This window comes from Manis pentadactyla, chromosome 4 (genome assembly GCF_030020395.1).
Source record: "Manis pentadactyla isolate mManPen7 chromosome 4, mManPen7.hap1, whole genome shotgun sequence".
Taxonomy (NCBI): Eukaryota; Metazoa; Chordata; class Mammalia; order Pholidota; family Manidae; genus Manis; species Manis pentadactyla.
This window is the reverse complement of record NC_080022.1, coordinates 75,813,326-75,839,247: the sequence shown is the minus strand read 5'-3', so window position 1 is coordinate 75,839,247 and position 25,922 is coordinate 75,813,326. Positions and strand designations below refer to the sequence as shown.

Here is a 25,922-nt window from a genome sequence, read left to right as displayed (position 1 = left end):
TGACACAGGCCTGCCCATTTTAGGCGTTGTAATCACTGTTACTCTGCTGGCATTTTCCTAGAAATTTTGACATAGTTTTTCAAAATTTATAACTGGTTAGTATTTATTTGTCATAATTTATAAAAATATTTCCCTGATAGGAATTTATGGAATCAACGGGAATATAAAGCAAGCCTCCATCCCCCATTTCCCAGTGAAAAAACCCAAGATGTGTTCTGGTTAACCTGAACATACAAATTTTGGGGCTAAGTGTTATTTCATCAGTTTTTCAGTGGGAATCACCTTTTATGTTGAGAATGTTCTGGATTGTATTTGCTAGTATGAGAAACTTTATCCAAACCAAAGGTAATCAGTACATATTATAAAGAATGGTTGATGTCCTTTAGGTGTATTTTTGTGATGGTCCTGATATAACCTTGTACTGTTACTTCAGGTGAACTTTGGAAGAGGGCCTATTTTCAGTGATGCCATATGGTTGCATTGTGAGGTTGTACTCCCAGAAATAATTACTAAGTTTTTGATAAATATCTCTGTTACTTAAACTGATTCTATCAGGTCATTTAAGGTATGTGTGTTGTGTCTTCCCCAAACTGCTTTATTTCAAAATAAAGTAACTGAGCTAATTATTAATATCACAAACAGATTAAAAAGTAGCTTTTGAAACCATTTCTCAAATGCTGACCAACTCCATTCTGGACTATTGAAATCATCAGGTCTTAAGTTCAGCTGAACCACATCTACCACCATACTTTACATACCTGTTAGGTTCAGTGTACTATTCAAAATCTATCACAAAAATACCTAGCAAGTAGAAACAGACCAGAGAAGTGGCAAGGCACACAAACCAGGATGACTATATGCAAATGTTTCTGGTTATCATGGTAGCTAGTTATTTCTACTCTAATCAATATATTTAAAAATCTTTGTAGCCTTAATGTTAAAAGAAAAAACACTTGTTTTCCACATAAGTTTTGAAACCTTTGTTGTCTACAAACCAGTAACTTCTTAGAAAAAATAATTTCAATGGAAATTACCTGTTAATTACTATCTGGAATGAAAGTAGTGTAACTGGATGTTTATTTTGAATATTTAGCTTAAATGTATAATATTGGAAGTGTTCAAAACCCCCCCTTTGTTCCCACAAAAGACTATACTTTGTTACATGTTGGTTGGGAGGATATAAATTTTTTTTTTTCCCCATTTAGTTTGGATGCTCTTCCAAGAGTCACATGTCCAAACCACCCAGATGCGATTTTAGTGGAAGACTATAGAGCTGGTGATATGATCTGTCCTGAATGTGGCCTGGTTGTAGGTGAGCAAGTTGGTTTTAACTGAAACCATTATTTTGGGTACTTGGCTTTGGTGTATTTTCCAAACTTTGTTTTAATGAATACATACTGGCTTTTCTCCCCTACAGGTAATTCATATTTATTGTAAAACAAGGAATTCGGAAAAGAAGCAGTAAAATCAGGGACATCGTACTTTATTTTCTATACAAATGCATATATTTAATAATGTGGGGAACATCTAAAATTGATCCAAAAGAAAAGGCCCTCAGTCCTTAGTCTTAAATATTTGATGGGGTGGGGGTGACACTGATGCATACATCATAATGAATAAATGTAATCCAACTTTAGTAGCTTTTATACATTTAAGATGTGGTTTATTTCAGAGCAGTAAAGATATATATTAGTTACATTAGTATTGAGTCTCATCTAAGGCCTTGTGGTCAACCAAAAAACTTGGTTGTGATTTTCATTTGCTTATATGGATTGATTTATGAATTTCTAGTATAACAATGTTATTGCCAGAAATGTCACTTTTATTCATACTTGCTCACTAATCTAGATATGCAGCAGAACTTTAGATATGGTCTGTCCAAAAATTACTCTCATGGTGGGGTTGCAGCCAGTACTGGAGAAAAGGAGGAATATTTGCCAGTTTGAAATACCCTGGGAATGAAAATGCTAGTAAGGCTGTGGGAAATATAACAAAGAATGGTGGTGAATACACTCTTGGAAGTTTCTTTCTTGGAGGACATCTATTAATATCCAAGTAGGCTGCTTGCCTCAGACCTCCAGTGAGTTTTAAATCATACAGGGTTGTTAATAGGAATTAAAATCCATTTGCAATTGTATTCTACTTAGTAAGCAGTGTTAACAACTAATACACTAACTATATGCTAGGCAGTTTACTAAGTGACTTATATAATCACTTAGTTTATCTTCAAGAGAAATGTACGAGGTGAGTATTAACATTATCTTCATTTGAGAGATGAGGAAGCCGAAGTTTAGGTAGTCTGGTAGTGTAGCTCCACTGTCTGCATGGGAGCCAAATTACTATCCTGCATTGCTTTTCATGAGTTTAATCTGAGATTTGCAAACTATGACCCACCACTTGTTTTCAAATGGCATGGATGTTAAGAATGGCTTCTACATTTTTAAGTGGTTGGAAAAAAAAAAGAGTAACAATATTTGGGGGCATGTGCAAATAACACCAAACACAAATTTCAGTGTCCATAACTAGTTTTATTGGAACATAGCCACACATTTGTTTGTGTATTGTCTATGACTGCTTTCGTATTAAGATAGCAGAACTTTGGATTTGGAACAGAAACCATATGTGGTGTGTACATCACTGCTGCTCGGTGTACAGCATATCCCAGTAATGCAGTTACAACAGCACTGAGTGTCAAGCATATCTCTATATGGTAACACTTATTTATTTGCTTTGTTAACCACTGCATACCCATCATGTCTAAACAAGAAAAATATGTGACCTTTGAATGTCATGCTTTTGAGACATGGGAGTGTGGACTATTTTGTTGTTGAATTAGATGGCCACGTGTTGTGTTTATTATTCATGGTACAATAGCTGTGCCAAAAGAATAAATACTGGCATTATCAGACGAAGCACTCATCACAGTACTACCAACCCAGGAAAACAATGGGTCAGAAGGTTCAGAAAATGTAAAGTGGAATATCTCATCACAGAAGAATTTCTTCATAAAAATTAATTAAAAAAAAAAAATTAATAAAAATAAGGCTGCAGCTAAAGTAAGTTTCTGAGTGACTCATTTGTAGGCCAGGTATAGAAAGCCATTTGCTGGTGATAAGCTAATTCAGATTTAATTACAGTAACTGGAGAAGTGTGTCCAGAGAAAATTAATTATTTAGGACTTTTAGCCTCTTAGCAAAAACAGTTGCTTGAAGAGTTAAGGACATTGGGAACAACATCAATAGTTAATAAAAATTCAAGGCAAATTGTAATTATTTCAAGTATTTTTCCTAGACTCTTGATGACTAGACAGATGTTACTGATCCTGCTGAGTTGTTTACTCAAGGAGTCAATGTGGAGTCTGCAATTTGAAGTGACTAAATCATCTGCATGGAACAACTATAGGAGAAACTTATTTTCAAAGAAGTTGCAAAAAATACTAATTCAGTACAGTCTGAGGTAGAATCTGCTAATATGTGTTAAAACTCATGGTGATAATATGTGAAGCAGAGGAAGACTTAGTTGGACAAATATACAAAGATTATGAAAATAAGATTTTAAAAGTCTATAGTTACTCATTTATTATTCAAAAGCAGGTACCTTGTATGTGAATCTGTCATGTGTTACTGATCCAGTAGTGAACTTCATTCACTTCCATGGACTTAACCGTTATCAGTTCCGTGAATTTTTGTCAGAAAAAGAAGCTGAATGACCTGACAGCACAGTAATTTGGTAGCTTAGCACTGGCAGTTTTCTTGTTTGTTTGTCTGTCTTTATCTTAGGGCCAAAGTTGAAATTTTTCTGTACTAGTACTTCCTTCAGCAACTACTGTTGAACACTGAATGACTGAAAATTAGCTTTTGCTGCATACTTGCTAACATTTAATGAATCAACCTAGAATTGGAAGACAAAGCAGTTATAAACTGATAGTGTAGTAAAGTCGAGTTGACGACAGTTTTGATTGAAAACTTTTGAATCAAAAGTCATGTCAATTGCCTTGATATATTTTATATGCTTTCATTGCTGTCAGAAGTTAAAAGAACTAAGATCTTCAGTCCCACACAAATCTGCAATAGATACAGTACCCAAACTCAAACTATATTTTAATTAGTGTTTTTCAGAGTTGGATGCAAGTGCAAAGGAAATACTCATATTTTAAAATCCACTCAACTATGCAATTAAGGAGCTTCCACCTAACTTCCAGTTGGAAGTGATTAATCTATGATGTAATGACATGTTAAAAGGCAAATATCAGAAGAATGTAATAAAAGTCTATACATGCCTTCTAAGCATTAAATATGCTTGGTTAAAATCATGCTTGCAGATTAATATCAGTATTTGGCAGTATTTGTGTGAAAAGACACTTTTTAAAAATGAAATTAATATGTTAACAGCACTGGCAGGTGAACATCGGTAAATGATTTTGATGATAGAGATTTACTCTGATCTTCAGTTAAGTAAAATGTCCCCCCAAAAGAGAATTCTATTCTTAGTAGTAGATATGTATTACAACAAATTATACTTATTATATTTTTTAAATCATCAATTAAAAAGCGGATTTTTTCTTTTTATATAAGTACTTATGTAATCTCTTCAATTTGGCTATTAGACTGTAAAGTCCAAAATACTTACTGTGTGGCCCTCTACAGAAAAAGTTTTCTGAATTCTAAGCTAAATGAGAGCATTCTAATTCTTCCAAAGTATTCGGATCAAATTGGTAATGTTTAAGAGTCATACAGAGACAGGAGATTGAAGATAACTTCAGCAGCTTCTTGACTCTCCTAACCTCTGTAGCCATTTAAAAAGAAGTAGTGCAGAAATTTTGTGTTATATATTCAGCCCTTCCATCAGCTCCACTTCCACTTTGACCAGCAAAATAGGTGGGTAAGGTAAACCAACTGGAGAAGGAAGATGTAATTCACAAGGCCTATATCTTTTTTTCTTAGAATTCCTATTTTTTTAGTTGCATTTTTCTGTTACATTAAAAAAGGAAGTGAATTTTAATTTTGCTTTCTTTATGTATTAGTCTTAAACTACAGTATTGGATGTACTGTATATCCTAACTAAAGCTACTAGGCTAAATTTTAAGGCCTGAAAATTGACAAATACCTGGTTTAACTTCTTTTCTGTATATAGAAATATAAAATAGCTGTTGTTTTAAAATACACAGTAGCCTCATTCATAGGTACTTTTGGTTAAATGTATAATATGTCCTGCAAGTGAACAATCTATATCATGACTAAACAAGGTCAGGCAGGCAAGAAAGTTCTATTTTACTGAAGAAACCATCAGTCAAATAACATTGAAAATAGTGTGATTGAACATGACACTCCATGAGTCTTAATTTTAAAAATACGTATCATTGTCAGGCATCAATACATTGGATTGGATTGTATTATATATTTAATTGAGTTTGCAGTATCATGATGGTTTAAAGGCATATGCCTTTTGTTGCCAGCTCAATTCAGCCTGTATATCTTATGTTATGGAGACAGGGAGGAAACTAAGCTGAGCAAATAGTCTGCAGTCCACTAAGGGCATAAAAATCTGTTTATTTTTAATATTTCAGGTATTGATGTTCATAGAGATTTAAATCCAGACATCATTATGTGTTTCCTAATGACCTTGGTACACATGGTTTGATTGTGCTTGCCTTAAAATTTCACATAGCTGGAAACTTTCTAGATTACATAATATTTATTGAGTAAGCATTTTGAGTAGACTTTGGTATAAATAATCAAGACAACTTCAGAAACTGGAACTCCTTTAGAATTGTTTTGGACAACTGAATTAATGTTTATCATTAACATTAACTCCCCTCAATTTCAAACTACTGAACTGTCATCTTCATTGTCGTATATTTACCCCCTCAACTGAGTCAGCGACTAGGAGAACCAATTATCATCACCCTTTTTAATGAAATAATTCTTGATAAAAAAGTATATTTCTCATACATGGTGATAACTACCTTTTCTCCATCTCTAATAACAATCTTCTCACAGTCATTCAAACCTTCATTCATAGGCTGCTTGAGGAAGGCCACTACTCATTCTCAAAACTGGTACCACATGTTTTAAGAGTTTTCTTACAGCAACAGATACTTTCAGGAAATAGTTTAATTACATGATAAACTACCTCAAAACTTAGTATCTTTTAACAACCATTTTATTTTGCTTGTGACTGTACATGTCAATAATTTGGGAATAACTCATCTAGGTCATTGTTTCTTTACATGTGGCACAGGCTGGACCTGGAGGATCCACTTCTGTGATGGCTCCTTTGCCTGCATTTCTGGTGCCTCTGCTCCCTGGCCCCATATGGGTCTGTCGTCCTCCAGGGCTTCTCCATAGTCATCTCAAAGTAGTCATCTTGTCATATATGATGGTTTACAGGAGAAATATTTCCCAAGAGCTGGTGTTTTGAGAGAGTTGAAACGACTTGGGTGGTTGAGGGCTGTGCCTGGAGGAGGATCACTCTGTGTTCTCTTAGAGCTGCCATGGGGCTATCTGGATTGGAAGGGGTGGAGAAGTAGGCCCTGCATCAGCGTGAGAGCAACACGGTCATGTTGCAGAACACGTGGGTGGGGTATATAATTGCTGCCATCTTTGAAAAATAACAGTTTGTCATACATTTAATGTTTTTTTCTCTGTTATTCCAATGATTGTGTAGTAGTTAGTAGCCCAATTTTTTTGTGGCTATTTTTAATACTATTAACCATGTAATAGTTGTCTGATACATGTTCCTCTTTGATTTGAATTACAAGATTTTTATTTTAAACATACGAAGTGTTATGACAATGATCTCTAAAGTAGGACCAATTTTTTAAGGCAAAGCTTCGTCATTTCTACTACAAAACTACTGGATCTAAGAGCAGTGTTTTGTGGGGTTTTCTCTCCCAAGTCCTCAGTGTGATTTTGTCACTTTAAAAGTTGAGCACTGGGTGGCAGTATAATCATATTTGGATTATCAATTTGTTCATGAATATGACCTTGTATGTTGTTTACACATTGAATTATAGCCAGCAAAGTATTAGGTTAATAAGATGCTGTAATATCTGTTAAAACATGAGATTGGTTATCATGACTTTCATAAATGAAGATTTCACAAAAAGGTGTTTTAGAGATAGTGTAATTTCTACTAGTTACAGCCACTTTTTGAGTACCATTTAAAACTGAATTCTTTGCTCTTAAGAGCAGTATAAAGAAAATAACAATAATTAAGGTAAGTTTGAAAGAGAAAAATTAGTCAATTTGATCTTTCCCTCCTAAACTCATTCTGGATATTGTTTACACCAGTGAATCTGAAACATGAATGCATGAATGCATTACGGATCAGCTGGGAAATACGTTTTAAAAGATTTCAGGCCCCATTTCCAAAAATTGTAGTTTAGCTCATACATTAGTAACATACTAAGGAACACAAATCTGTACTTTCAACTTTACAATTTACCACATTTTTTAGATCTTTTGTACCTTCAGAGTTTTCATCTTTGTTTTTATATTTCCCATGTCTCCAGACCTAGACTGCAAATTCCTGTACGGTAGATATTTATGTGTGTCATAGCTCCTGGTGTATCTCAGAGTCAGTGGCCCTCAAGTCTAGGCTTAGGTCTGCTAGTTAATAAGTTACTTAACTATAGTCAAGTAACATAATTTCTCCATGCTTAACTTTCTTCATGTGTAAGATAATTGTGTGTCCCCCCATCGAAAGGGCAGATACCATACATCTCAGAATTGTTAGTTACTGTTAAGAATCAAATGAGACAATGTGTAAAACATACAGTGTAATTTTAGTGAGATTTCGTTGATAGGTATTTTGGGGACTCAGGTACTCCTTTTTTTCTTAACCTCATTGAAAAAGAGGGTGATTTTAAGTCTAAGATACTATTCTTCATAGCAGGTCAGTTGCAAAATGTGTTGATAGCTATGGGTCTGGTATACTGAATGCTCCATTTATGGTACTTTAAAGATCGCTGGGTTACCATCTTTAAATTTGCACTAAGCAATGTTTCCTAAAGGAAGAAATTTAGAGTTAGTTAAACATGGCCAAGCTGTATTTTTAAATTAAGGAATGTATGTAATCAGTTTCAAATCTTGCATTGGCATCTCTTACTAGCCCTCAGAGACAGCCTTAGAATTTTTAATTTAGATGCTCTTTTCTCTCAAGCATTGGAGAATTACTAATTCTACTTGATTAACACAGTCTTTGAGGTAGTTTTTTTCTATTTTACAGAAAGGGAAACTGAGGCTTGAGTGCTTGGGTAATTAGCTCAAGATTCCACATTTTTTAAGTGACAGAGCCACTTAAATCCAGAACTGCAGGGCTTGTAGAGCCTTTGGTCTTTGTGTACCACATTTTCCTGAAGCACTGTGCTGGTCAGGGAGACCAATAGAAATATGAGATGCTGTAAGCAAGCTGTGGAGCAGCTCTTCAGTGTGTGATACAGAGGTGGGTAAATCACATAGTGATGTGGTAAAAGCTGTATTACAGATCTTCCAAGTTTTGTGAGAACAGGGATGAAGTTGGTAACTTCTGGGGTAATTACTATTGAATTTACATAAAAACATTAGGAGTGAGTAAGGGTTTATGGAGAGAAAGTCATTCAAAGTACAGGGAAAAGAAACATGCCATAGTGTAGAGGCCTGGAAGTATTAGTATGTGAATGACTAAATTTATCATGAGTAAGGCTAGTGTTACCTTCCATTAGAGCTGTTGTTCTTTAGCTTAGATGGCTGCTGCTACAGGTGCTTGTATTTGAGGAAAAGTAAGATGTATTGAGATACTCAGGGATGGAACTCATAATGCATTTTCCTTTACAAACTAATTTCTATCTAGTAACAACACTGTTGACTTGTACAGTTTGATTTTTGGGGGGGTTTAAACACCATGTAAAGTAGGCATCTATGGGCTGGTCTGGAAAATCAACCAGGGTGTGGTTTGATACTAGGGAAAAATTCATTTTGAGTTCATGCCCAGTTTACATTATGCAAACATAAACTGTGACTTAGAGGCTGGCTATAATTATTAATAGTATTTCTTTATAAAGTATATCCTGATCAAAGATCTCTTCAATATTATCTTGAACCCAAGATTTCTGATAAGAATGTATAGATAGGAACACTAGGCTAAAAATATGATTTCTTTTAAATATCATGAGAAGAAATGGTAGAAAAGGGTTAAATGACTGAGGGAGGTGTGGAAACTAATGGTGCATTTCATTTTTAGCATTAGATTTGTTGGGGAAGCGTGGTGTATTTTCCTCAGCCCTTGTCCCCGCTGCGACAAAGAATTGAAGGGCAGAGACACGGTAGTGAAGCAGAGTTAAAAGTTTTATTTAAAGTTACTTAAGGACAGACAAAGTACAGGCAACCTCAGCAAGGAGTGGCGCCCTGAAAGGTTGGAGAGAGAAAGTTTAAGATTAAACGGTTAGACACTTACAAAGCACGGGCGACCTCAGGGAGAGGAGTGCCCCGAAAGGCTGGGGGTTCCTCCCTTTTAAAGCTTCTTTAAGAATGTGACTAAGGGCTGGGGGTGCAGACTTCTTAAGTGGTTTTTGAATACTTAGAATTAACACAAGGAACTTCCTGCTCTGATTTCTCCCTGGGATACTGCGTTTTGGTCTGGGAGCAGATCAAACAGGCTGCCTGCCCAGCCCCCAAGGTGGGCTGAGTTATTGTTTGTTTGCTAAAGAGTAAGTTAAGAATCTTTAGATTTTTAACTTCCTGGGTCTTAAAATATAATCTTTAAGATGGAATTCTTCCTGCCTTTCACTATGTTGTTTATATGGCTGGGCCTGCATGCTAGTTGCCTAGGTTACAAACTACTTAATTAGGGCGGGAAGGAGAAAAAAAAAAAGCAGCATATAGGTAAAGGTAAAAAAATAAGCTGGGCCTGCATGCTTAGCACAATAAAGACATGGGCTATGCTGAGGTACCCTCCTTTATCTGGGGAATATTCAAACATTCCAGGCCAAGTTGCTCCTGGCTTTTTGACCTTTAATTGATTAATTTTGGGTCTTTTTAGTAGACTTTCCTGGCCTTTTTCTCTTTTTACCCCACTCATACCTATTTTCCTGCCTAAGAGATTTAAAGACTAGAGTGTGTTGGCTTACATAGTTTTTTCCAAAGCACTTCGATTTTTTTCATTAAAAAAAATTTGATACTTAGGGTTTGTCCATCTTGAATAATAATACATTCTGATTATTGAACTTTTAGAATTACCAGCACATTTTGGAAAATTCCGTAGTTTTAAGCTAAATTATTTTAGATATATCTATTCTATAAAAACAATTTGGAAAATGTTCTAAGATTGCTACTTCTGATTTCTTGACTACAGGTCATATACCAAAAATTCTAAGTATGAGCAGTTTATAGGAAGACAGCAGAAATAATTGAAATTCTGGCAAATTCATTTTTAAATTTACAAAATTTTGGGTTTTTTTTCTTTAAAAATTTTCAAAAATTCCTTTTTAAATTTACAGTGAGAAACAGAAAACAAAAACTCTTCGGAGAGTCCATGTCAAGCTAGAAAAACAGACTTCAGCGTTAGTTTCCTGGCTGCTCTTGTATGTTCCAGTTTTCCCCTGCACTGTTAAGCTGTTCCCTTAAACCATTTTTGTTTTAATGTTATACTACAAAATACCTTTGGTTGAATCTATAGTTTATAGCTTGCATGGTAAGGAGGCTAATTGTTTACTGTGTCTTTGTATTTCCTTTAGACTGTAAGGCAATGTACCTTAATTCTATTGGACTTTCTCATTTCTCTTTCCCTATCCCATTATTCCTTGCAGCAGAGGCTGCTGGTTGTTTCCCAATATCTATTCCCCTATTCTTTTTTCTTTTTTTTTTTTTTTTCTGGATAATTATTTTTTATTGAAGGGTAGTTGACACAGTATTACATTAGTTTCAGGTGTACAACACAGTGATTCAACATTTATATACATGATAATTCTAGGTACCAGCTATCACCATACCAAGTTGTTACAATATTTTGACTATATTCCTTATGCTATACATTACATTCCTGTTACTTATTTATGTTACAATTGGAAGTGTATACTTTTTGTGAGGGCATCTCTCATATTTATTGATCAAATGGTTGTTAACAACAATAAAATTCTGTATAGGGGAGTCAATGCTCAATGCACAATCATTAATCCACCCCAAGCCTAATTTTCATCAGTCTCCAATCTTCTGAAGCATAACGAACAAGTTCTTACATGGAGTACAAATTCTTACATAGTGAATAAGTTACATGGTGAACAGTACAAGGGCAGTCATCACAGAAGCTTTCGGTTTTGTTCATGCATTATGAACTATAAACAGTCAGTTCAAATATGAATAGTCATTTGATTTTTATACTTGATTTATATGTGGATACCACGTTTCTCTCTTTATTATTATTATTTTTAATAAAATGCTGAAGTGGTAGGTAGATACGAGATAAAGGTAGAAAACATAGTTTAGTGTTGTAAGAGAGCAAATGTAGATGATCAGGTGTGTCCCCTATTCTTTTATTAGTAATAGAATCCCTGAGTTTTATCTGGGAGTGTGACTCCCCAGCTGGATCATATTTCCCAGCTTCCCTTGTTACTAGGTATGGCCATGTGATTAAGTTCTAACCAGTTGGTTGTGAATAGAAGAGATGTGTGCAACTCTAGATCCTACCCTAACGGATGTGCCCCTTTTCCCCCTTCCCATTGGCTAGAATGCAGACATAATGGAGGGAACTAACTACCAACAGCCATCTTATGCTACAAAATGCAAGTCATGATGAAGATTGCATATCAGAATGATAGGAACCTGGGTCACACTAATCCAGGACTAGTTATTGTGGACTATTAATGTGTTTAAGTTCTATTTTGTTTAAGTCACTGTTATTTTTGCTTTGATTATGAATCTACCTGTATCCTTCCCAATATATTTCTGGAATCATACTGGGCATTCACTTTGGGTCATCTGTTACCTGTCAGGGACTGTGAGTACCCAGAGTCACAGAGTATGGATGGTAATGGATTGGAAGGTTGTCCACCATCACGACCACCACTGGACTTGGATTGACAATTCTTTATTACAGAATAGTTAAGCATAAAAATCAACAAGAGGCTAATGAATACAAACTTGCAATGAAGAGTAGTAGTCATCCTATGTACTTGACAGAAAATCTCTGCCCCTAATATAGTTTCCTAGAAGAAAGTTAATAGGAAGTAACTGATTTTTTTGTGATACGAAATAAAGCTTCCATAATGCTTCTATTAAATGTGGTCAGACAGAAGATAGCACAATGGGACAAACACAGTAGAACTGTTTTAGATAGCAATTAGCTGACTTAACATTCTAAAAAATTTAGTAAAGCAGAGAACAAACGTGAGAATAAAAAGAGGGAAAGGGTAAGTGGTAAAGATAGGATAGCCATTACGGTAATACTTGAAGATCCAGGTCAATACAATAAAGTATTAAAGGTAAAAAGTAGAAGAAAACTTCACAGTCCTCACAGAAGACCCTCAGGGTTGCAAATCAAAAATCCCACCCACTGTGGGGAATGTAACCTTTAAACATACACAATTCTCATTAATAAAAGATTTGCAAGTAACCAACCAGTAAAAACTTATCTTTGAAAACAGTTGAAATTTTACTGATGAATTACTTCTTTGTGACAAATGTCAGAATACAATGAAATTAACTCTGATTCCTCAGTTTGTCGTGTGGCACAAAAACGTCACAGAACAGTTTCTTCTAATGAAGTTATATATGAATCCCCCAGAATACAGTGCTGAATTCTGTTTGTTAAATTGTCACATGGAACAGCACTGATGACTTATTCATTGATACTTCTGGCTCTTCTGCTATAGGGCACAGTTGTACTTTCCCACCCCTTTGAGGTAAAACATCACCCCTTGAATGGCTTTGGCCAATGACATGTGAGTGGAAATGTTACTAATTAGAAACCATTAAGTCTGCATAATTCACCACATTCCCTTCCCCCACCATTGTGACTGGCATGTCTCAAGTGATAGAAATCTTAAATAAGGACAGCATAGAAAGCTTGTCCTGTCTCTGTAGTATGAATAAGAACTGAAATTACTGACTACAGACTATCTTACTTGATCATAACATAAATACAAGAAGAATAATCTGCAAACAGCTATGGTTGTTTTTTTTTAATGTAAGAAGACAGTATAGTATGTAAGAAACTGGTTTAAGATGACAGACATTTAATGAACTCAGCACAATATTCCTAACATGAGGTACTCTGAGTAGAATGCTTTAATTGAACACTTTCAGTTCACCTGTTAATTTTTACATAATGTTGACATATTGGAGATGTTTGCTTTAAATCAAAAGGGGTTGTTTTGAAAGTTCTGACAAGTGCTTTAGCTATAAAATGAGAGGCACTGGAAAGGAAACAAGTTCGTTACCACTAATGGAATTGGATATCTAGAATATTCAGATCAACTTTTAAAAATAGTCTGTTGAAAGTGGCTAAATACAAGCATATAAAATATTACAGCAATTACTAGTTAGAAAATGAGATTTTTTTTTTGTATCATTAATCTACAATTACATGAAGGACGTTATGTTTACTAGGCTCCCCCCTTCACCAAGTCCCCCCCACATATCCCTTCACAGTCACTGTCCATCAATGTAGTAAGATGCTATAAAATCACTACTTGTCTTCTCTGTGTTGTAGAAAATGAGATTTTTAATAGGAAAAAAAAAAGGTCTAGTAAATGTGATTTACATACTTAAGGAAAGCCTTGTCCAAGAAGATTGGAAAAATTGTGTCATTCTCAAAATAATGTATGTTTGGTGCAGTTTAATTCAGAATCAGTATTTTGGTGGGAGTCAGTTTGAGTTAGAATTTAGTAAGGTACAGTTGCATACAATAAATGGACAAATCCCAAATGTACAGTTTGAATTTTGACATTGCATATACTGATTTACCTTAACAGAGTAATCAAAATTAGATCATTTCCTTTATTTCAGAATTTCTCTTCTTCCTCTTTCTAGCTATTAACCTCTCCTCTCCAGTAGCAACCACGTACTTATTTCTGTCCTCATAGGTTATTCTGCTTTGAACTTCCTATAAATGGAATCATATAGTGTGTTCTTGTGAGGTTTTTGGCTCAATTTAGTGTCTTTGAAATGTGTTTATGTTATGCATGTACCAGTACTTCATTTGCTGAGGGTATTCCCTTATATATATTTTCCTGTTGATGGACATTTGGATTGTTTCCAGTTCTTAGCTTATACGAGTAATGCTGCTATGAATATTCTGGTGTGAGACTTTTGTGACTAAATACTTGAGTGGAATTGCCAGGTCAGGGTAGATGCCAAAATAGTTGAACCATTTTTAACTGGTGTGAATGTTTTTGGCAATTATTCCCAATTTCTTACTGAAAAATTAAGAAAATGAGAGTCATTCTCTTTGGAATATGGTAAAATATCTTAGTTACTACTTCTTGGACACCAATCTTCGTACATGAATTGAGAACTGTCCATATGTGTAATATAAAAATGAACATACTGAGTGTGTTTTACTTTTTTAGATGGGGAACCCGATCAAAGTGTTAAGTTATCATACTCATAGATGGAGGAGGAGCAGGTCTATTATATATATATTACAGTAGCACTGTTACAGGTTGAGTTTGTTTTCAGTTCTTCACCACAGCAAAGAATTGAAAGGCATAGACAAGTAGGGAGGCAGAGTGAAAATTTATTTGAATACAGTCCTAGGGCGGAGCGGGCCAAAGTCAAGGTAGACAAAGGCAGGCCTGAACTTTTAGGGGAGGGTGTGTTTACTTAGAGGGAAGGCACTACTTTTGTTGGGCAGGGTGAGGTCATTTGATTGACAGCTCTAGTTACACACCCAGTCCTCTTAGTACGCATGTCTTCCCAAAATGCACAGATAAAAGCTCTTGGAGGGGAGAGGAGCAAAATTGCAGTTTTATTTTAATGATATTATGAGGAGGTGTGGTTTGGGCAGTTTTAGTTTTATTAGATTGTGCCTGTTTTAGGACCTGTTTGGCCTGGTCGCAATAGGCAGTAAGTTATCTCTGCAAAACCTTTGTTGTCTCCAATGGGAACTCCTACCTGGGCAGTTTTTCCTTGAACCTTATCTTCCCCTTTCCCCGATACTCATATCTATCTTGAGACCTAACATTCATAGCAGCAGTACTATTTTGGCTATGATAAATCTTCATATACAGACTCTGGTGTTAATTTTACAAAAGTCAGTGTGTGGTTAAGAAAAGAAACTGGTAAAAGTCAGTGTATTTCTCTGTTTCTGAGACACTCAGATTGTGTTATGGTTGTGTGTGTGCAAGCTCTAGTTGGTAGGCTGTGTTGTTGTCAGAGGCTAATGACACACAAACGTTGTAGCTGGCTTGTTTATACACTTAGCCTTTGAAGAGATTCTGTATCTCAGATTCCTTGCAGAGCAACTTCATTTAGGTTTTGAAATCCTTTATGTATTCTTACTTGTTACAAATGGTTTGACCTATTGATTGTTACTCATGCACTTATGGTCTAGTTAATGGTTTCATGATGTGCTGTTTAAGTTATTTATTTGTTTCTTAAAAATGCTGTTTTGAGCAACAAAATACAAAAAGAGAATTACTCTTAGCATAAACTACAGATTGTTGAATGAGTCATGTAGATCATTCTCATGTATGTGGAAAATTACATCACTTATCCAGTTCTGGATTTTCTATTTATACTACCCTAGGCCAGCCTTTTTTTGTTGTTTTTTTAACCCCCTAATCCATCTTGTCTTTTTTATGGCCAATCAAAGCAAGAAGTTAGATAGAAACTCATGGTAAATTACTTTAGGCCCAAAATAAAAACGCTAGATGAAATAAAGACTTTTTTGGCTAGCTGATGCTTTTAGATTTCTAGAGAAACTGAAAAGATGTAAGCATACCTGCCTTTTCATTTGCAGTGTTCTCTTAGTACATTCAGAGTGTTAATACACTACACGTAATGATCATGGTTGAATTTGGGGGGGGGGGTTTAGAATTTAGCAAGTACTCCAAATTTGAAGGCCACAGCAGTTTTTTGTTTTACACATTTGTGTTTGTTTTTTTTTTGTGAGAGGGCGCATCTTATATTTATTGATCAAATGGTTGTTAACAACAATAAAATTCTGTATAGGGGACTCAATGCACAATCATTAATCAACCCCAAGCCTAATTCTCAACAGTCTCCAATCTTCTAAAGTATAATGAACAAGTTCTTACATGGTGAACAGTGCAAGGGCAGTCATCACAGAAACTTTCAGTTTTGATCACGCATTATGAACCATAAACAATCAGGTCAAATATGAATGTTTGATTTTTATACTTGATTTATATGTGGATCCCACATTTCTCCCTTTATTATTATTATTATTATTTTTAATAAAATGCTGACGTGGTAGGTAGATGTAAGATAAAGGTAGAAAACTTAGTGTTGTAAAGAGAGCAAATGTAGATGATCAGGTACATTTGTGTTTTTATTTAGATGACTAGGAAAGTTAGATCCACCTTTCTCCCTTTGAAAACATAAGTGCATGGAGACATTGTGGTATCACTTGAATTGGTGAATGCTATTAAAGAGGCTCAACATAGTCTAAAAATCTTATTTTGGTGTTTATGATACAAACAGAATGAAAAGAGCTTGTCGTGGAACAAGCATATAGCTAATTTAAACTTCAGGAAAAAAACATTATACATGGGAAAGAAAAAAGGCAGGAAGAGTATATACCAAAATATTTATAGTGGCTGTCTCTGAGTGTTGGGAAAATAGGTAATTTTGTTAGCTTATGTATGTGGGTTTTGTTTTTTATTTTTTGTTTTTGTAAGCAAGTATTATTATTTTATAAAAAGGAAGAAAAACCAATCTCTTCAGAGTGGTCTCTGAGACAGGGCCTTGTTTAGTATTATAATATGGCTCAGTGTACAGTTAACAGATGTATGTAGTTTTCAGTAAGTTTTAAAATGTTAATTTACGTTATTTTATATAATTGCTTCCCAAGTTGAGTGATATTTTTTATTATGAGGACATCTATCATGACATTCCTTTCCATTTAACTTTTTTCTCACTGTGGGCCACCTACTCAATCTCTATAATCTGAAACTGCCTTATAAATGATCATCTGCTTTCCTTGGCCATTCTCATTGCATACAGGTATGGTAATTGGGGACCCTACCTCTACTCTGTTTCCGTGATATGGACACGTTAGTCCAAGTGATATCTGGTTACTCCCAAGTGATTCCTTCAAGTGTTCGAAGAAGAATGAGTTTTTCCAAAACCATCAGGAATAGAGTGATTCTGTTCTGTGATTTACCTGCTCTCTTAAATATAATACTAAGGTGGGATTATGATCACTAAACACTGTTTATGAGAATTTTAATTAATGTATTATATAGAAAGGAGTTTAGAAGATAGCAATTTACATTCAGTTCCTTCCTTCTGTTCCTGCCCCATCTCCTTTGCTGTCCTGCTTATCAGATATGTGCAGCAGAGCACTTTGATGCTTTAAAAGTCTAATATAAAGATTGTCTTACAACTGATGTCCCTCCTTATTTCCCCCACCAAAAGGGGGATAATGTCAGAATATCTTGTCATCTTATTTTTATAGCGGTAAATAGCTAATATCAAGCACTCAGCCCTCCTTTTAAGCTCTTTCTGTGCACTGTACCTGTGTTAGAATCTTTACAGTCATTAAAATATGAGGTTATTGAGAGATTTAAAGCTGAGGAAGTGAGGACACTAAAATGACGTAATTAACAGCGAATGTAGAGTCCACGTGCTTCACCATTATATTAATCGTCTGTCAGTACCAGAACTTCCAATTGCTAAGGTAACTGATTTCTGCCATTGCTGTCTCTTTTTGTCATATACAGGCGAAGATGAAAATGGCCTGCTTTCTGCTTTCACCTTTATCACACTATGGTGGAAAAGCTTTTACAGATGCAGTATACAACAGACTCTGAAATCCAGTGTACAGTTCAGTCTGTGTGATCTTAGGCAAATTGATTTTATTTCTTAATTGTCATTAAAAGTGGTGGCTACATTTATAAGGCTGTGAGAATTAAAAGACAGTATTTACCAAGGCATAATGTCTAGCATTTTCAAGTGTCCATTGTTAACTCTTATCTGCTGTGGAGATATTACCAACCATTGAGCATTCCCCTCAAAGCAGTAGTCATCTAGAATAATTCATGTCTGGTTTCATTGCATGACATACTTAGCCACTGCCTTTTTGCCTAAAAGGAGGTTTGTCTACCTGGCTTCTCAGTGAATTCTAGGTGTAAAACTTATTCTGTATAAATTGTTTGGCCAAAATATTTTCTCTTCAAATAGTTTTATATTTACTGAAATACAGACTTAGGCTTAGTTATTTGCAAAGTGTTTCCCATGAAAACTTAGTAACTTTTTACATTAAACTATGTGCATTAGTACTATTGTGAACATTGCTTTCTGGGCTTTTTCCCATGCATCTTGAACATTCTATGCAAATTTTGGTTCTGAATTATCATACTATATCAGCATCACATGAATAGCTTTTTTTTTTTGCTGTTTGTCTTTATTTTGATTCATTTTTTTTCTTCAAAGAATTAGAATATGACTAATCATAGCACAGTGTTTAAAGAGTGTTATTGACTGGTACAATAGTTAGAAGAATGCTTTAGGCCAAATGTCTGAGACATGACATTTGTTGGAGCTTTGATGTCCATGTTGAGATTTCCTGGGAATAAAAGGGCTGAGTTGGGTATTAGACAGTCTTAAGTAAATCCTATCTTGCCGAGACAATTTACATTTGTGCTTATATTCTTAGGTGACCGGGTTATCGATGTGGGCTCTGAATGGAGAACTTTCAGCAATGATAAAGCAACAAAAGATCCATCTCGAGTTGGAGATTCTCAGAATCCTCTTCTGAGTGATGGAGATTTGTCTACCATGATTGGAAAGGTAATAACATCAATTTGGCAGAGAAATCAAAGTGCAGACTGACCAAAAGACCTGGGAGTTGGGGAACTTTGCAAAATTATCAGTCACTGCTCCAATGAGGAATCTTGATTGAAGAAAAAGATTTGCCAGTATTGCCACTGTGAGTGAAGGTTACCTTGTGCATTTCTTCCTTCTTAAAGGGGAGACCAACCGACTGAAATTATGAAGTTTTTATAATATATCAGGCCCTTGTTCTCATGAAGCACATTTGAAGAAATGAAGTTGATTATAGTATGGTGTTTATAAGTTCACACTGATATGTTCCTTGAATGTTAGAAATCTATTTTCCCTCCATGCCACCTAAGATAAATTAGAGCTTAGCATAGCCTATTTTCTAATATCGGCGAAGTTATGACAATTACCTAAGCTTTACATTCCTCATCAGTAAATGAAAATAATAGTACTTCAGAGACATATTGAGGGTTACATGGAAATGTTTGTAAAGTATTTGTAACAACATGTAGTGTACAGTATGTGTTTAATAAGTGGTAGCTGCTGCTATTAAGGCAGTATCTTCCTGATACCTGATTTATTTTTGCTTCACCATCTAAATTGGAAGTAGTAGGGGCAGTATTTCAAAGGACTAACCAAGGAAGTGCTATTTTAGTACTTAATCTTATACTACTACTTAGTTTTAAGGAAGTATGAAAAAGTAGGTCATTATTTTTTCATGCTCTAAAGTACATAATCAAATTTGAAGAACAAAGTGTAAGCTATGTTAAAAATGTGCAGTTTTATAGTTAGTAATAACTTTAAGTAGATGATTTCTATGTTTGCTTTAGCTTTACAGACTGGAAAAAAGTAAAGGATATTTTAAACTAAGATTGTAACTAATTGCCACTGTGACTTTTTTTCATGTTTAATTTTTTTCAATAGGAAATACATGACTCAAAAATAAAAGTGTAAAAAACAACACAGTAAATTTTCCTCACCCTTGACCCCCAAACTTTCAGTTCCCACTGCAACCCTCTTACCTGTCAAAAACAGGTAACCACTATTAATTAGTTTTCTTCTGTATCCTTTGAAAGTTATTTATGCTTATATGGCAAACAAGGACTTTTTTAAGATGTTACATTTATCATACACTAAATTGCTGTATGTATTTGGGACTATCTATAACGTTGTCTCCTTTCTGGGCCCAGGCCTAGTTAGTTAAATGCCCTACCACACTCTTAACATCTGGTAGCCTCAGTCCTCCTTTGTTGCTCTTCTTTTCTTAGCACTTTCTTCCTTGATTTTTTCCATGTACAGGTTATGATCACTTTGTTTAAAAATAAAACTTGGATATTTCACTGATGTTTTGGTCAGTTACTTGTAGGTTGACTTGGGGAAAATTGATTCTTCATGACAAATCTTCCAGTCCAAAACATAGTAGGGCATTCTGTTTCCTTGGGTTGTAGGCATCCTTCAAGCGATCTTTAAAAAGTTTTCTCCTTGAAGGTCTTGTGTGTTTCTTAAGTTGATTCCTAGATATTTATCATTTTTGTTGCTGTTGTCTTGGAGCATTTGTCTTTGTCTTCTAACTTGTACATATATATGTGAAGGCTGTGACTTTTGTCCATTTTGACCTTGCCACTCAAATGAATTCTTTTTATAGCAGTTTTTCAGTGTTCTTGACTGTTCTAGGTATACAAAAATACTGTCTGCAAATAGTTCATCACTGCCTTCCTGAATTTGTACTTTGAGTTTTTCTCTTGAATGATTTTGATATAATTACACCAGTGTGATACATATAATCATGTTATGTAATTACATTGTATTGGCTAGGTCTTGTAGTACATTGTTAAAAAAGTGGTTAGTGGTAGGAGGTGCTGGTATTTTCTGGCTTCTGTGATGGTGCTAATGTGTATTAATCATTGTGCTGGCTTTGGGTCTAGGATCATGGTTTACTAATATGAAGAAGTACCCATTTGTAGTGTTTTAGGAGTTTGTGTCAGAAGGGGCATTTTGAGGTTTGCTTACCTGTCCTTTTTTGTTTTAGCACCTTGAAGGGTGATCATTTGACTTTTCTCCATAGATCTGTTAAAATAATGGTTTATATTATTAGATTATCTAATAATAGATAAGATCTTACATTTGATAGAAAACCTGTTTAGAACCATCTTAACCTGGTACTTTTTCTACTGAGGAATAGGGAAGGATGCACAGGGTAGATTTCTTGGGCATATGAAGTCAGATTGTATAGTTATGTTTTCTTAGAAAATGTTCATTCATGTTTTAAAAATTTTCTATAAAATTATAAAACTTTCTTTTAATAGGGTACAGGAGCTGCAAGTTTTGATGAATTTGGTAATTCTAAGTACCAAAATCGGAGAACAATGAGTAGTTCTGATCGGGCAATGATGAATGCATTCAAGGAAATCACTACCATGGCAGATAGAATCAACCTCCCTCGAAATATAGTTGTAAGTTCTTGTCTGTTTCCTTTAAGCCATTCTGGCATTAATTTAGCATAATTTAATGAACACATGAAATTTTCATATTGCAACTAATTAAATGGCCTAGAGTTAATTAAACTTAGTTTCTCTTCTTTGAAGGATCGAACAAATAATTTATTCAAACAAGTGTATGAACAAAAGAGCCTGAAGGGGAGAGCTAATGATGCCATAGCTTCTGCTTGTCTCTATATTGCTTGTAGACAAGAAGGGGTTCCTAGGACTTTTAAAGGTAAGGTTTTGGTTGCATAGATAAAAATGTTCTCTGTGGCACATGAAAGTAATAGACAAAGCCACACCTGACACTGTACACCTGAGTCATGTCGTCCTGGTGTCATACAATAATCCACCTAAGTATCATTTTCTAATAGTGACTACTTGTTTTGTTCCTTGAAAAAAATTCATTTTGTAGTGTATTTGTAAAAAATTGTATTGACCGTGTTCTGTACCTGTTTCCCCAGGAAAAGTCATGTTAGTCCATGTAACCCTTGGGTTCTTTGCTAATAAGATTTTTTACCAACTTTGTGGTATTTTGTGGGCTTTGAGCCCTGGCATCATAAGCCAGAGTGGGCCTTTGTAGAGGAAAGCAGTTTCTACTCCTACAACTTTTTTAATTGAGGTAAAATTGGTTTTTAATTGAGGTATATAACAATGTAATTTGACATCTGTATACAACTACAAAGTAATCACCCCTAAAAGTCTAGTTATTGTCCATCACCATACAGTTGACCGCCTTCAACCCCTTTTTGCCTTTCCCTACCCATCTTCAGTCTGTTTTCTATATGGAGTTTTTGTTTTGTTTTATTCTAGAGTCCACATAAGAGTGAAATCATGTGGTATTTGTCTTTATCCATCTGACTTATTTCACTTAGCATAATACCTTCAAGGTCCATCAGTGATGGTGCAAATGGCAAGATTTCACTCTTTCTTATGGCTGAGTAGTATTCCATTACATATGTACACCATGTCCTTAATTCATCTGTCGATGGACACTTAGGCTGTTGTCATTTCTTGGCTATTATAAATAATGAAGTGAACATGGCATATATCTTTTTGAATCAAAATTTTTGTATTCTGTGGGTAGATATCCAGAAGTGGAATTGCTGGATCGTATGCTAGTTCTCTAAGTTTTTTTGGGAACCTCCATATTGTTTTTCATAGTGGCTGCACCAATTTACATTCCCACCGTACACAAGGGTTTCCTGTTTTTCCACATCCTCTCCAACACTTGTTATTTATCTTTTTGAGAATAGCTGTTCTAACTGGTGTGAGGTGATGTGTCATTGTGGTTTCGATTTGCATTTTCATAATAATTAGTAATGTCAGCTTCTTTTCACGTGCCTGTTGGTCATCTGGGTATCTTTGGGAAAATACTCAAGATCCTCTGCCCATTGTTTGATTGGGTTGTTTAAGGCATGAATGAATTTTTTGTGAGTAGAATGTCTTTTGTAATCAGAAATGATAGATTTTAAAATGAACTATATGGCTTACATGGATTTATTTAAATTTTTTCTCTTTTAGAAATATGTGCCGTATCACGAATTTCTAAGAAAGAAATTGGTCGATGTTTTAAACTTATTTTGAAAGCACTGGAAACCAGTGTGGATTTGATTACAACTGGGGACTTCATGTCCAGGTTTTGTTCCAACCTTTGTCTTCCTAAACAAGTGCAGATGGCAGCCACACATATAGCCCGTAAAGCTGTGGAACTGGACTTGGTTCCTGGAAGGAGCCCGATATCTGTGGCGGCGGCAGCCATTTACATGGCCTCACAGGCTTCAGCTGAGAAGAGGACCCAAAAAGGTAGGATTCTTCGTTAGGAAGAGTAGTGATGAAACTGTGAAGCCTGTAGTATGTGATTGTGTCTCCATTTTAAGTATGAGGGAGATGAATATCCAACCCACTTTTAAAAGGAGGTTTCTTAGCATCAGAATGTAAGAAAATACAGTATTTTGCTTTTAAGTAGTTCATAAACAACAATGTTTGGAGGCAAAATCCTGTCTATAGATTTGCTTTTTCTTTTCCATTTGAATTTAATTTTAGTTTGAACATTTTTCATTTTTATAAAAATAGAACTTTTAAATTTTTTTCTCCCTGTATTTTCCTGGTTATTTTGAATAGTCCTTTTCCCCCCCTCAAAACTTACCTTTTTAAATTTTGAGAGGAGGGGGCCATGCTTTCTTTCTCACTGCCTGGCATGGTTCCCTATAGACAGGCACACTAAAATATGTGTCGACCATCAGTCGCGCTGTAACATTTTATGAAGCCTGTTCTCTTTCACTCTCTACAGTATTCACAGTTTCTTAATGAAAATACTCACATAAGTGGTTCAACCTTCTAAAGCCATCTTGAATTTAGTGTTGTAGGGGAACTTTCACAAGTATTAAGTGAATTTATTTTGATCCCCAAAGATAAAGAAAAAGGAGCAGGCAATTAATTCTACATTTAAAAATGAGGTAGGGAAATTAGTTGCTATACTAACTTTGTAATACCCTATTCAGGACAGCCTTTCACCTCAGCTTAGGTGGCATGTTTCTGTATTAATAAAAGTAATAAATTATATAGAAGAATGATTAGAAAGAAGATGACAAGCATTAGTTACTTAAATATGCCATTATCTACTCCCTTTGGCTTCCATTCATATTTTTTAGGGAAATTTTGAGTCTTCAAGTAAAATCTAGAAGTTGCAGCTAGACAGGTTGTCCTTACCTTCCTAGTCATATGATTTATCTAATTGTAACAACACAAAAATGTTTATCTTGGCACTTACTGCTGCTTGTCTTCTACATGAAGGGTTTTCTTGAACTTTAAGGTATTTTTCTTCCTTGCCCATAAGCCAGTTAATATTCATCAGTGTCTGTGTCTGTAACAAAGTAATATAACATGAGATAAGGAAATTCAAAATTGGCTAGTTGCATACTGATTGCAGGCAGCCACACTGAAAATCTGTAAAAACCTCATTGATTAGAAGCAACTGAAAAGGTGGTAAAATGAGTTTGTATTAAAGGGTGTGCTTAAAAAATCTATTTTAAGTAACTAACTAACCAAATAATTGTTAAGTGGCATCCTTGAGACTTCTTTGAATAAAAAGGAAGAAAAGGGACCCTTAACTTTGAATGGTAAAAATGGACCTACTCTTAGGATTGACTGGTAGACTGTAGAAATGCTGATGTGAGCTCAGTGTATGTATGTGCTAAGGTGTGTGTGTGTAATAGTGAAAAACGTCTGCAGTACCCTATAATGTACAGCTGTTTGATATCTGTCAGATGTATTAAGTAGAAAAAAGGTTGCAGAACAGTATTTACAGTATGATCCCATTTTGGTTTTAACCTCTTAATAGAAGTTAGCTGCTAATATGGTGAACTTACATAAGAATATATTCATGCATTACTCTGTGACCCTCAAAAAGATTGTGAAGAAAAAAGAAGTGTTTAAATGCATTGACAGTATAATAGTTATCACCCACAGTGCTGTGCCCCAAGTACTGTTTAAATGTTTTACATATAGTAAACCTTTTAATACTAAATGGCAACCCTGTAAGGTAGTAAGTACTACACCATTATTATTGTTAGTAACTTTAGCCCCACCTTTTGCATTTTAGAATGTGTTCCCAGTATCAGTTTTTAAAATCAGTGTTTTTGGTTTTGTTTTCCACTTTAGCGTTTTATACCACAGTATCACACAAATTGGAATGTCGGTAATAGAAGGGAGGTAGGGTGGAAGTTATATTTAATTTTTATTTTTGTCTTCCAGAAATTGGAGACATTGCTGGTGTTGCTGATGTCACAATCAGACAGTCCTACAGACTAATCTATCCTCGAGCCCCAGATCTGTTTCCAACAGACTTCAAATTTGACACCCCTGTGGACAAACTACCACAGCTATAAGTTGAGGCAGATGTCAAACCTTTATAAACGCTGAACTTTGCTTGTTGTACATAGCCTATCCAACGGGCTGGATCCAGCCTGTAATAAGGAAAAACAAGAGACATGGTACGCATTCCAGGGCTAATTACTAATTGCTTGGCATTCTATATGTACATACTAGTGGCACATATTTAATGATTTAAATTTCTTAATTGAATTTGCTTTCTTTTGTAGCAATCTAGGGAACAGTATTTTGGAAGATATTTGAAATTATGTAATTCTTGAATAAAACATTTTTCAAAACAAGTTTTTGTTATTACATGTTATATGTAATATGTAATTTATAATATAACTACAAACAATGTCTGTTGCAGCTAATAATGCTGATAGAGGTCCTTGTTTCCCATTTTCTTGCCATATATATTCAGTTTTTTTTATCTTAAACTCAAGGAAATAGTAAACGCTTCTTGAGAACCACTGTTGACATAAAAAAATATTTAATTTGCAGTTTGAAAGGGGATACATGTGATTTTTAATGTATATTAAAAAAGCAAGACGTGATGAACTGAGCCTTGAAAGACACTGGCTTGAGTTTGTGTTTTTCCTCAGTGAGCATATTGAGCAGAGAAGGT

General features: G+C 35.0%; 1 protein-coding gene across 1 annotated transcript in view; it reads left to right on the top strand.

Annotated features, from left to right (window-relative positions):
• The window catches only part of GTF2B (general transcription factor IIB), a 28,421-nt gene extending 2,825 nt beyond the window's left edge, over window positions 1-25,596 (top strand). Inside the window, exons 2-7 of the mRNA XM_036890290.2 lie at window positions 1,206-1,312; window positions 18,817-18,950; window positions 21,248-21,394; window positions 21,527-21,656; window positions 22,946-23,227; window positions 25,178-25,596. Coding sequence (XP_036746185.1) covers window positions 1,206-1,312; window positions 18,817-18,950; window positions 21,248-21,394; window positions 21,527-21,656; window positions 22,946-23,227; window positions 25,178-25,311 — 934 coding nt within the window. The 3' untranslated portion in view covers window positions 25,312-25,596. The remainder of the gene's footprint in view (window positions 1-1,205; window positions 1,313-18,816; window positions 18,951-21,247; window positions 21,395-21,526; window positions 21,657-22,945; window positions 23,228-25,177) is intronic.
• The last annotated feature ends 326 nt before the right edge of the window (window positions 25,597-25,922 follow it).